Source organism: Tenrec ecaudatus, chromosome X (genome assembly GCF_050624435.1).
Source record: "Tenrec ecaudatus isolate mTenEca1 chromosome X, mTenEca1.hap1, whole genome shotgun sequence".
Lineage (NCBI taxonomy): Eukaryota > Metazoa > Chordata > Mammalia > Afrosoricida > Tenrecidae > Tenrec > Tenrec ecaudatus.
The window spans coordinates 94,542,810-94,556,576 of NC_134548.1; the positions used below are offsets into that span (position 1 = coordinate 94,542,810).

At 39.9% G+C, this 13,767-nt stretch overlaps 1 protein-coding gene across 1 annotated transcript; it reads right to left on the reverse strand.

The window, feature by feature from the left end:
• Positions 1 to 4,054: 4,054 nt before the first annotated feature.
• Positions 4,055 to 4,975, reverse strand: LOC142433533 (NADH-cytochrome b5 reductase 2-like). Its single transcript, XM_075538401.1, has one exon. It carries the CDS (start codon positions 4,973 to 4,975, stop codon positions 4,055 to 4,057), a length of 921 nt encoding a protein of 306 aa, XP_075394516.1.
• Between the last annotated feature and the right edge of the window lie 8,792 nt (positions 4,976 to 13,767).

Sequence of the window (13,767 nt, forward strand, 5' to 3'; positions counted from 1 at the left end):
GGGCAAGATATGACAAAATAACAATCTATAAATTATCAAGGGCTCATGAGGGAGGGGGGAGTGAGAAGGGAGGGGGAAAAAAGAGGACCTGATGCAAAGGGCTTAAGTGGAGAGCAAATGCCTTGAAAATGATTAGGGCAAAGAATGTACGGATGTGCTTTATACAATTGATGTATGTATATGTATGGATTGTGATAAGAGTTATATGAGCCCCTAATAAAATGTTTTGTTTTTTAAAAAAAAAAAAGACTTCATCAAAAGAATCTACAGACACAACACCTCGCTACCTTGAGGAAGAGTTGGAATTCCTCCAGCCTCACGGACAGGTGATCTAGTCTCACTTATGTCCTTACCTACTACTCTATTTCTTCTTACTCTATTCACTAGCCCTTCTATCTTTTGCACCGCACTCAGTTTCATGGAGCTCAGGTTCGTGTTGGGGTTTTTTCTCGCTTTCTTCATTTTCCCTCCTTTTTTTTCTCTTTCCTTCTTTCTCCTTTTCTCTTTCACTCTCTACTATCATATTTCATTACTGGTTTCCAGGTCACTACCCTCCGCTTAGGGCAAATCAGCCCAAATAGCAGGAGGAACTCCAGCCTGCCCTCCGTGGGAGTGCTGTCCACCACACAAGGCAGCTGGGACAAACACCTACAATGCGCTTCGCTGCTGAGGAAACCTTCATTAGACCTCTAAGGCGATCTCATCAACTAGGGAAATTCTGCCCAGCACCACTGGGTCCTGGCATTAAAAGGACACACCAACTTGACATTGTGGTGCAGGGTCGAAACCCCTCTGGCCCCACATTCAAGCAACCAGGGATCACCTATCTCTTTATGCTGTATTTCCTCCTTCTCTCTCTCCTCCCTCTTTACCATCACCGCCAATATTAGTGAACACAGTTGGGATTTTTGCCCCTTCTTTCTCTTTATTCTTTCTTTCATCTTTCTGTATTTGTTCTCTTAGCTTTTCGCTGTCCTTTTATGATTCGCTCTGCTCCCTCTCATTCCTTTCACATGCTACTGCTGCTTCCCAAACCCCTACACTCTGCCTAGGGAAACTGTCCTCCCAGTGAGCAGCCTGACGCCTAAGACAGTGCTGCACACAGGACATGTCAGTGCTACACACAGCACAGCATGGGGTCAAGCTATTTCTTTAACTATTATTAAAACTCTTGCTCCTTCTCCTTCCATTTTCCTTCTCTTTTTATTTCTTTGTGTTCTTCTTTCATGGTTTCTTCTTTTCTCCTCTTCTTCCAGCTCTTCTCTATTTCCTACCACAGCCTCAGCAGATTTAGTTCTCTTTTTTAGTTGTTTTCTTTTTTTTGTATTTTCTTTTGAACTGTTTTCACTTTTGCTTCCTCTGTGCATGTCAGTTTTGTGTGTGAGTGAGTGGGTTTCAGTTAGCTTGGCATTAGTGCTCCAGTCTGTGTCATCCTTTCTCTCCCTTTTCCTCCCCTTTCACACTCTTTCCTGTCACAAGCCACTAGCGGGGCTCCAGGCCACTCCCCTCTGCCTAGGGCAACACTGAAGGCCCAATTGGGGGAGGTCTAACCCGCATTTATTGGCTTGGCAACCAGCTGGAGAATTCACTTCGGTTCTCTTACACACACAGAGCAGCAGGGGGTTCTCCCCTACAACTACAGACCAATATCCCTAATGAACATCGATGCAAAACTCCTTAACAAAATACTGGCCAATAGAATACAAGAGCACATTAAAAATTAATTCACCATGACCAAGTGGGATTCATACCAGGAATGAAGGGATGATTCAACACACAAAACACCATCAGCATTTTTCACCACATTGGCAGGAAAAATGATAAGAAACACATGATAATATTTATAGACGTGGAAAACACATTTGACAACATCCAACATGCATTCCTGTTAAAGACGCTTAAGAAGATAGGAATAGAAGGAAAATTCCTCAGTAGTATACAAGTCATATATGAAAAACCAACAGCTAATGTGGTAGTTAATGGAGAAAAGATGAAAACAATTCCATTGAAAAAGGGGACCAGACAAGGATGACCCTTGTCCACACTCCTATTTAACATTGTACTGGAGGTCCTAGCTAACAACATAAGAAAAGGAAAAAATATTAAAGGTATTCAGTTGGGGAAGGAAGAGGTGAAATTATTATTATTCGCAGATGATATGATTCTATATATTGACAATCCCTTAAAATCCACAATCAGAGTGTTGGAAGCAATAGAGGAATATGGCAGAGTGGAAGGATACAAAAATCAACAAACAGAAGTCTATTTGACTGCTCTACACATCAGACAAGACCACAGAAGAGATGATTAAAAAACTAGTACCCTTTATAATAGCCAAGCACAAATGGAAATACCTAGGGATATAACTGACTAATAAAACAAAAGATTAGTTTGAGGAATATTATAAAACACTACTTCAAGAAATCAAGAGTGACCTTAACAAATGGAAGAATATCCCATGCTTGTGAATTGGCAGACTGGATATATTAAAGATGTCACTTCGGCCCAAAGCACTATGCAAGTTCAATGCTATCCTGATATGAATACCGCCATCCTTCTTCAAAGAAATAGAAAAACAGATTGCCAACTTCATATGGTGGGGGAAGAAGACCAGAATTAGCAGAGAACTCCTCAAGAAGAAGGACAAAGTGGGAAGGCTTGCTCTACCTGATTTTAGCACATACAATATGGCCACCATAGTCAAAACAGTGTGGTACTGGCATGATGACAGATATTCAGACCAATGGAAAAGAGCTAAAGACCCAGAAATAAAAGCATCAGCATACAGGCAAGTGATCTTTGATAAGGGCCCAAAAATATTGAATGGGAAGCAGATGCGATCTTCAATAAATGGATATCTACCTGCAGAAAAAATAGATATCTACCTGCAGAAAAATGAAGCAAGACCCTTACCTCACTCCATGCACAAGAATAAGCTCACGGTGGATCACAGACCTTGAGACAGAACCCCCAAAATTAGGGCCATTAATGAGGGAATTGGGACAAACCTGAGAACCTTGGCACAGGGAATACATAGGCTATCAGAAATAGGGAAGGATTCAAATTCAGAGGAGTCACAAATAGACAAGTGGGATATACTGAAAATAAGACACCTGTGTGCATCGAAAGAGTTCACCAAGAGAGTGATAAGAGAGTCCACCGACTGGGAAAACATCTTTGGGAATGACACATCAGACAAAGGCGTTAATACTAAAATCACACAATTTAGGCTCTGATACTGATCCCTTTTTTGGCTTCAGATTATATGGATTCAAAACCTTCGGTGACTGGTGATGGTGTGATTCTTCCATGTGAAATTTGGGATCTAAGTCACATGGCTGTTTGTTTGGAGACAATCCTTTACTACTCCAGACACTATTTTATCTGATAGCTGTGCACCATGTAAATTCATTGCCATACTTACTATTGTACTTTTATCTTCTCCGTTCCCCTTCCTGATGGCGAGTATCATACAGGGCCATGCTGTAAGAACAAATTGTTCTCAAGTTGGAGTTAAGATTTAGTGTAAGCCCCAAACCCATTCCTGGATCTATGTTTTGATTTTTTTCTTTAATTTGTTGTTGCTTGAGAGTTATTACATACATCATTTCATTCCATAGTTCAATCACAACAGACAGAATTGTATAATTGCTTCTATAATCAGTCTCCAAACACACTTTTCCTTCCTGGACTCTTGACATCATCTCCCTCTTATCTTCCCTAATGCTGTATATCCCCCCCTGTCCCCGAAACCATTATTATATTTGCTTTTTCTTTTTTTTTTTTTGCTTCGTACCTGTTTATTTCATGAACCCCTGAAAAAGTTACTCTCCTTCAGGCCTCCCCAAGGAAGGAGTCCACAGAAGCCACTTTGTCCCCAGCCCTTGAGCCCTCCTTCTTAGGACCACACACAAAAGAGGGAGGGGTAGCATTGTGCATGTGCGAGGTTATGTTAAGTGGTCCTTTTGTAAACACCACAGTTCCACATGGTATACAGAACTCACTTTGAAGCAGATAAAAGGGGCCAAGCAATTTGTTAAAAGCATGGGGTGTATTAGTAGGTGAAAATCATGTCCTTGGGATAACCCAGTTTCTCCAGGTTAGGGTGAGCAGCGATCTGGATCAGGGCGGGTGGGCCGCAGACCAAGATGAGCGTGGACTTCCCAGGAGGAGGCAGGTGATCCTTGATCATGTCGGCAGTAATAAAGCCAATGCTGTACTTCCAGCCGATGGGAGGCCTGTCCAGGGTGTACCACAGCTTGAACTGATCTGAGTATGTTATGGCAATGTCTTCAAGCTCCTTTCTCAACAAGATATCTTCCTCTGACTGGTTGGCAAAGAGGAGGGACATCTTGGTCTTGTCCTTGGGGTTCTTGGTGATGTGGCGGATGAGCTGCAGCATGGGTGTAATCCCTGTGCCCCCAGGAATCATTCCCAGGTGACTGACAAGTTTTCTTTCAGGCTCACTTTTTTTGTCTTGTCTGATTGCAAGCCTCCCTAGACCGTGGTAGAACAGGCACCCAGTTGGCCCTCTGAAAAGGACAGTGTCCCCTATATCCATGTTCTCCAAGTATTGGGTCATCTTCCCCCCTTCAGGATACTGGGGGTGTACATTTTTGAAGTAGATCTTTATAATGAAGTCCACAAAGCCTCGATTATCATCACTGGAAACTGGGGTGTAAGGCCTGATCACCAGATCATCATTAATTTGGGCCAAGAGATGAACATGGTTCCCTATAGGCAGCCCTAAGATGTGGTCCGCCGAGGGCAGTCCGAAGCGAAACCTCCGGGTATTGTGGCTGATTTCCTCTTTCTCAATCAAGGGCAGAGGGTATTTGGTTTCAGGATCCTGCAAGGTGATCAGCTTTCTTCTTGAGTTCCTGGTCTTCAGGGCCACCATGACCACCGTCAGCCCAATGACAGTGATGGCCAGGAGCAGGGACAGGTCCCGGAATGGGAAGGCGCAGCCAAACATGCCGTCGTCGGGCAGGGCCTGGCCCAGGAGCCCGGAGCGCGTCGCCCGCTCGGGTCGGTGGACACGTGGGTGCTGCCCGGCAGCTCCGCCTGGCGGTCAGGAGGGCCAAGCTCTCCACGCCGCTCCTCCGCAGCAGCGAGCCCCGGCGCTCTCTCTCGCTCACTCGGAGGCGTGGGCCCTGTCCGTCTGTCTGTCCCGCTGACCAGCCTCACGCCGCGCTGAATTCTGCGGCGTCCTCGGCCTCGGGGGCGCCCGTCGGGGCGCTAGGCCCTCTGAGTCCCCATTTTCCTCTTGAGTTGGATGTTTCCTACCGATGTTTAAGGGTCTTTCCCTATATTTGCTTTTTCTATAGGCTCAACATCCCTGGGTTTTATTATGGAAAAACAGAGAAACAAATAACACACCTTCAAGATGGTGATCAGCCATTGGAACGTACATCTGAGATACACCCTAATATGGACAATCATAAGCAAGGTATAACAGCATGGCTGTTGAGGATTACTGGAATAATGCATATCTTAATAAAGCCTACAGGGCATTGATGTAGCAAGACCTTGTTTGGCCACCAAACAATACACCACTCTTGGTAAATCTGTCTTCTTCCTCAGACACCATGTATTTGACAGTGTAAGACCTCAGGTTACAAGTGTATCTGATGTAGAATCCAAATCACCCAATGAAGTTCCCATATGGGGTCTAACTGATGCAGCCTTTGAAGCATGCCATGTACCTGAAGATCCAGGATTCAGTGTCCCAGAGTTCCACACACCTGACCTAGCTTCCTGGGATATTCCCAGACTCCCTAGTTCAATTTTGTCCACTCACTGCACTCCACTAAAGACACTCCCCGCCTAATGTTCAATCATCTTCAATTTCTTCTCCCCCCACCTGGAAGTCAGCCCTCCCTCCTCTCCACTCAACACACATGCACCTATGTTCCCCCGAACGTGACAGTTCCCTCTTCTGTGCTGGGCCTCCCATCAGTAAGCCTCACCCCTCTGAAAGGGTTGCTTCTCTCTCCAGGGGCCCTCACTCCAGAGCCACATGGTAACCATTCAGCGGACAGCAATGCCAAATCTCCCCCGACCATTTGATTCCAGCTGTGCAGCCAAGTGACCTACACTATACTTAACTGGAGCAGATAATATGTGGCTCATTTGCACTGGTCTGGCTCTTTACCAGGGTGTCTGGTCCCCAGGCAGAAGACGGGATGCCCTATAAGCTTGAGTTTGTGCCCATTTTTCTGCTTTGTCCCACCGCAGTGGACTCACACAGTATTTGTCCTTTATGCTTAACTAAATTCACTCACCATGATCTCTTCGTTGCCTTTTAGGGATGCATAATATGTCTGTATATACCAGTATTTTTTAATCCACTCTCCTACTGATTAGAATTTATTCTGTTTCCAGCTTCTTGCAATTGTGACTTGTGCTGCCATGAACGTGGGGGAGCAAACATCTGTTAGTGATCTAATTTTTATTTCTTTTGGGGATGTGCCCAGTAATGGTATTGCTGGATCAAATGGTATTTCAATTGCCATCTGTTTTACGCATGGCCATATTTCCTTCCATAGTGGCTGTACATATTTATGAGTCCACCCGCAGTGGATAAAAGTTCCTATTACCACACATCCCCTCCAACATTTGTTATTCTCAGTTTTCTTGCTCTTTCTTTCTGTCTTTTTTTTTTTTTTTTTTTGGTGTGTGGGGAGCTACAGCTATGGGCCTTTGGTGGTTTCTCATGGTAGTTTTGACTTGCATTTCCCAGATAGCTAATGATCCGGAGCATTTCCTCACATCTTTATTAGCCATTCGAGTGTCATCCTTTGTGAATAGTTTCTTCAGGTCCTTAGCCTACCTTATCAGAAGGCTATTTTTTCCTGTTGTAAGCTTGTAAAATACTGTCGATTTTAGTAACCAGTCCTTTTGTCTGTTATATAACTACTAAATATATTTTCCCAGTCTGTGAGTTATGTTTTTACTGTTTTGGTGAAGTCTTTCAATGTATACAAGTGTTTTATTTTTAATAGGTCCTTTTCATCTATTTTATCTTCCATGGAGTGAATTTCCTTTCTTATTTATGATAGCCTTTGTATTCCCTGCACGAGGGCTCCTAGTTTTGTCCTAATTTTCTCAATGATGATCTCGATAGCTTTATGTTTTTCATTTAGATCCTTAATGTACCTTGAGTTTGTTTGTGTGCTTGAAGTCAGATGAGGTTCTTGTTTCATTCTTCTGCAAGTGGATATCCAGCTTTCCCAACACCATTTGTGAATGGGGCATGGGTCCCATTTTATGATTTTGAGGATTTTGTCAACAATCAATTGTATGTGGATTTTTAAATTTCTGAGTTTTCTGTCCTGAACCGTTGGTCTTTATGTCTATCATTATACCAGTACCAGGCTGTTTTGACAACTGTGGCTGTACAGTAAGTTTTTTGGTCGGGCAGTGCAAGACCACTTTCTTTGTTCTTCTTGAGGAGTTATTTACCTGACCTTAGCTTCTTCCTTTTCCATATGAAGTTGATACTGAGTTGTTTTTTTTTTATTTCTTTGAAGAATGATGCTGGAATTTGTATATGTGTTGCATTGATTTTTTATACTGTTTTTGTTAGTGTTGACATTTTCACAATATTGAGTGTTCCTATCCATGAACAGGGAATATGCTTCCACATGTGTAGATCCCTTTTAGTCTCTTGTAGTAATATTCTGTAGTTTTCATTGTAAACATCTTTAGTTTTGTGTTGGTTAAATTTTTTCCTAGATATTTTAGTTTTTGAATGGCTATTTTGAATGTTAGTGATTCCTTAATATCTTTTTCTCTATTCCCACCATAGCAATTCAATTGATTTCTGCTTGTTAATTTCATATCCTAAAACTTGTGCATTAAACTCCTCTATTTTTTTCAGCAATCTTATTGTGGACCTCCTTATATTCTCATTGTATAAAATCATATTATCTGAAAATAGAGAAACTTTACTTCTTCTTAACACAGTCATACACCCTTGATATCTTGCCATTGTCTTATGGTATTGGGTAGGACTACCAACACAATGTTGAATACCAGTGTGGATAATGGGAATCTTGGTTGGATTCCCTTATCAACTGAAAATGTTTTTAACTTATCTCAATTGAGTGTAATATTGGCTATGAGTTTTTCATATATAACTTTTATTGTGTTGAAGATTTTCCCTTTTAATCTTATTTTCTTAAGAGTCTTTTGTATGAATGGATGTAGGATATTCTCAAATGCTTTTTCTGCATCAATTGATATGATCGTATGTTTCATGTCCTCTTTCACTGTGGTGGATTATATTAATTTTTTTTAATGTTGGACCATCCCTGCATCCATAGTATGAATTTCACTTCACCACGATATACTATATTTTTGATATATTGTTGGATCCTATTGGTGAAGATTTTGGGGGGGATGGTTACATCTATGTTCAGGAGATATATAAGTCTGGAATTTTCTATCCTTGTGGAGTCTTTTGCCTGGTTTTGATATCAGGGTTACACTGGCTACATAGAATGAGTTTGGAGGTTTTCTGTCCCTTTCTATCTTCTGGAAGAGGTTATGTAGGATTGATATAAGCTCTTCTGTGAATGGTTGGTAGAATTATCCTGCAAAGCCATCTGGACTGGGGCATTTTTTTCAGTTGGGCTTTAGAACTTAACTATTTTTTCTTTGCTATGGGCTTGTTCAAGTTCTTTTTGTCTCTATGCACTAATTTGGGGAGAGTGATTTTCCTGATATTTGTCCATGTTCTCCAAATAATTGTTTTTTTTAATAGCATGTTTCATAGTACTGCATATTTAATCTTTTTATTTCACTAAGGTCCATTGTGAATTCCCCTGATTCATCCCTAATTATAGGCATTTTCTCTTTCTTTTCCTTTGTTAAGGTTGCTTGCAGTTTGTTGATTTCATCAATACTTTCACAGAACCAACTTTTTGCTTTGTTGATTTTTTCCATTGTTTTCCTGTTTCTGGTTCATTTTTTATGGTATAATTTTTATGATTACTTTTATTTTACTATTGGAAGGATTATACTGTTGGATCTGTTAAAATCGTTAGAGGGGTGGTGTCAATATTCTAATGATAATTCTCTCATCTTTTTTGTGTGTGCATTTATTGCAATAAAATGATCTCTGATTTGCTGCTTAGGTTTCGGGATCTTGCATTGTCATTCTCATTAGTTTCTACCTAATTTTCTCTCTCAGATGGGCTAAAATTTAGTCTTTTGTGAAAAGTATTATTGAGTCGAACCAAGTGTTTTTCTTTTTTTGTTCTTCCTATGGTTTATTTTCAGATTTATTGTGCTATGGTCAGCGAAGGTGGTTCCAATGGCCTATATCTGTTTGGATTTTCTCAAATTTGTTTTGTGTCCCAGCATGTTGTCTACTTTTGAATATTGGTCATCTGTTGGAGGAGAATGTATATATTTTTTGGTTGTTGGTTGGAGAGCTCTGAAAATATCATGTAATTCAAATTGTTCAATTGTGCTGTTCAGCTCCTCAGTTTTTTTTATTGAGTTCCTTTCCTGTCGATCTATATTTCTTTGTGAGCAGTATATTGAAATCTGCTACTATAATTGTTGATCCAATGATTTCTCTTTTCATCTCTTTGAGAATTTGGTTGCTGAATTTCTGGGGTGTTTTGTTGTGTGCATATATGTTTACTAGGTTTATGTGTTCTTGATCTATTAATCCCTCAAGCAGAATGTAATACTCATTGTTTTTCTGAGTGAAAATCTTGTTTGTTAAAGGTAGAAAATAGGAGTGCATATATTCAAGGATTTAGGATTTAAAATCAATATATGAAAACAAAATATATTTTAAGATGATATATATTTGAATCATTTTATTGGGGGCTCTCACAGCTCTTATCACAATTCATATATACATCCATTGCATCAAGCACATTTGTACATATATTGCCATCATCATTTTAAAAACATTTTCTTTCTACTTGAGCCCTTGGTATCAGCTCAATTCCCCCTCCCCCAGTCCACCTTCCCTCATAAATGCTTGATAATTTATAATTTTTTATGTCTTACACTGCTCCCTGTCTCCTATCACCCACTATTCTGTTCTCCATTCCCCTGTGAAGGCTTCTTCACACCACCTTACCCTTAACCTCCTGGCATCGCTACTTTCATTATTTGTCCTGAGGGGATTATGCCCCTTTGATTCCCTGTATTGCAAGACCTTATCTGTACCAGTGTATGTGCTCTGGTCTAGCCGACTTGTAAGGGTAGAATTGGGATCATGATATTGGGGTGGAGGAAGTATTAAAGAACTAGAGGAAAGTTGTAAGTTCCTTGTGACTCTTCCATGAGGGAATGTCCAATTGTGTACAGATGGGCTTTGGGTCTCCACTCTGTGTTCTTCCTCACATCGATATAATATTTTGTTCTGGGTTTTTGATGCCCTACACCTGATTCGATCTACACCTCATGATCACACAGGCTGTTGTGCTTCTTCCATGTGGGCTTTGCTGCTTCTCAGCGAGATAGCTGCTTGCTTATCTTCAAGCCCTTTATCTTTTGATAACTGAGCACCATCAGCTTTCTTCACCACATTTCTTATGAACCCATTTTGTCTTCAGTGTTCATGTCAAGGAAGGTGAGCATCACAGAATGCCTTGTTATTAGAGCAAAGTATTCTTGCATCGAGGCAGTGCTTGAGTGGAGGCCCAATGTCTGACTGCTGCCTTAATATTTAACAAATAAATATATGTACACAGATCTATTTCCCTATCATATATAAATATATTTACATTTGTACATGCTTGTATTTAGACCTCTATAAATGTTCTTTGCCACCTAGTTCTTTCCTCTAGTTCCCTATACTTTCCTCTTGTCCCACTATCATGTTCGGCTTTCATTCGGATTTCAGTATTTTCTCTCAGCTACACTGCCCTGGATCATCCCCAACAGGCACTCTATGCCTTCCTTGCCATCAAGTTTAGATTACTTGTTGTTCCCTTGTCCCAAGGTTTGTTGACACTCCCATTCCTTTTCCCCACCTCCCCCTCTCCTGTGTCCCCCAGGAACCATCAGTCCCATTGTTTTCTCCTCTAGATTGTTTATCCCACCTATATTATCTAGATAGACATACAGAGACATTAATAAGCATAAAAACAAGACAGTGCAATACAAAACAACAACCAAAAACCAACGGCAAAAAGCTTATAAATAGTTTTGTATTGTTGACCTTTAGGTTTGTTGACCTTTAGGGCTGTTTTCCAGTTGAGCCTAATGGCGTGCCACGCCATGGCCCCAAAATCTATTTTTTGTATTCCCCGGGGACTTCATTGTTTTTCTCCCATAGCTCTTCTGTTGTATGGCCTTAGTGTTTTACCCCGGTTCGGTGGGATCAGATCGGGCACAATTCCTACAATGTGTCTCCAGTGTTGTCTCAGGTAACTCTATGGGTTAGTGATGGACATTGTGTCCCATGTTGGGACCAACCCTATAGTCCTCCATATGCTGCTCTGAGCAGGAATATCTTGCTTCTGACCTGGTGGGTCAAGATTTGTTCCTTTCTGTCTCCTTCCCTTTTCATTTGCTCCTGTGTGCTTTAATCAGACATGACCCTTTCCTTGAGCTGTAGCTTCAGTGCTGTTCTCTGAAATGGCAATGCCCATTCTTAACTGTTGTTATGCCATTTCCTTTGAGGCCCATTTTGTCTGAGGTTAATATTGCTACCTCTCCCTTTTTTGGTATTTTTTAAATTGCCATTAGCTTATTAGATTTTTCACCAGCCCTTGACTCTCAATCTATTTTCATCTGTGAGTTTGAGATGTGTCTCTTGAAGGCAGCAGATAAATGGATTTTGTTTTCTAATCCAGTCTGTTACTTTTTGTCTTTTAATAGGTGTGCTTAAAACGTTAATGTTAAAAGTAATTGAATCTAAATGTAGATTAGTTGCTGTCTTCTCATTCTATATGTGTTTCCTATTTTCCTTGCTTCCCCTTTTGTAGGGTGGTGTGTGTATGTGAGGAGTTTATTTTTGTTTGCTTTTTTCTCCTAGGGATCAGTAATATTTGTGGTACCATTTAAGTTTGTTGGTTTCTGGGTGGTGTTCCCCATGTGGTGGTTTCATTTTTGTTTGCCGTGGTTGTTGACTATCTGCCCATAAAGAGCTGGAAAGTATTTTTTATTATGCTAGTTTTGTTTTTAATTAATTCTCTAAATGTTTCCTTATTTGAGAAAACTTCAGTATCTCCCTCAATTTTGATGGAGAGATGTGCTGGAGGAAGCATTCTTGGATTGCTGTTGTCTTTCAAATTTCAGAATATGTTGCTCCAATTAGGTCTAAGCTTATTCTTATCTGCTTACGTTTTTATGTGACTGCTTTTTTCTATCTGTCTGCTGTCATGATTTTCTCCTTATCCTTGATATTGGATGATTTTACTACTGTATGTCTTGATGTGTTTAGGGGGGAGTGGGGTTAATCTAACTTATGTTCTTTCTGCTTCCTGAATGGTTATTGTTTCCTCCTTTGTGATACTGGGAAATTTTTCTTCCAAGAATTCCCTTACTGTTTTAACTGTAGGTTTATTTATTTCTTCCTAGTCAGGCACCCCAATAATTCAAATATTGTTTCATTTCATGGAATCCCACATCACCCTGAGACAGATTCTTTTGCTTTTTTCTTTGATTGTTTATCTTGTTTGCTGAATTCTACTTGGTTATCTTTGAGATGGAATATTTTCTGCTTATTGTTATACGTTCAATTTATATGTGTCTTTGTTTCTATGATGTGTCTTTTGTAAACAATTATAGAGTTTGATCAGTTTTTTATACTTTCTGCCAATACTATTTTTATTTTATACTATTTGCTTTTAATTGGATCATTTACTCAAAAAGTGTTCATTGTTATTACCAATATTGAATGATATATCTTTGCCATGTTCTTATAGGATTTCTGTGTATTTTTGCATCTTTTTGTTCTTTTTCCTTTGCTCTTTTCTTTTCTCCAGGAGACAAGTCCATATTAAAGATACCACTCTTGGTAAAAGTAGAATATCAGCAAAAACGAAGATCACCCTTAAGGAGATAGATTGACATAGTGACTACAATAATGAATTCAAATTTAACAACAACTTTAAGAATGGTGCAGGACCACACGATGTTAACTTCTGTTGTACACACATCACTGAGAGTTGGAACTTTGGTTTTTGGGTGGGTTTTTTGGGGTTTCTAAAAATGAAAGACATTCATGCTTTTGTTTTAATCCTTATAAGTTACGTATATCAGCTAATAATTCACATATCTTGTCCCCAGCATACAAATGATCAAGTACACAACAGCAACTATAACTTCAGTACATTGTGCTTATAGTTGGAAAGTTATCTTTAAACTTTTTGAAGACCAGAAAGCCAGAAAATGGCTACCAATGATATCAAAGGTTAAAACACTGATACTAGAGCCAAATTGTATATATTTTTGGAAAATGTTTTCTATATTAAGAATATTACGTATCTTTGAGAATGATTGTTTTTCCTTTGTCTTAAATATTCAACAACTGGAAGTCATTAAACTTGCATTTAGAAAGGAACAGCTCCTAAAATCAATGTTCAGGCAAGGAAAACAGCACAAAAGCAAATTTAGTGATCTTGTCTTTAGTGATTCAGGCACAACGCTTATCAGAACTTTCCACCGAAGCTCAGCTTAAGCCATTTATAATTCAGAAGGGCACGGAAATGTGGGAATTGGTGGACTTTGAAATATTTGTTCGTTTTTTAGCTGGGATGTATGGTAATTTGTAATGTTGCAACAATTTTA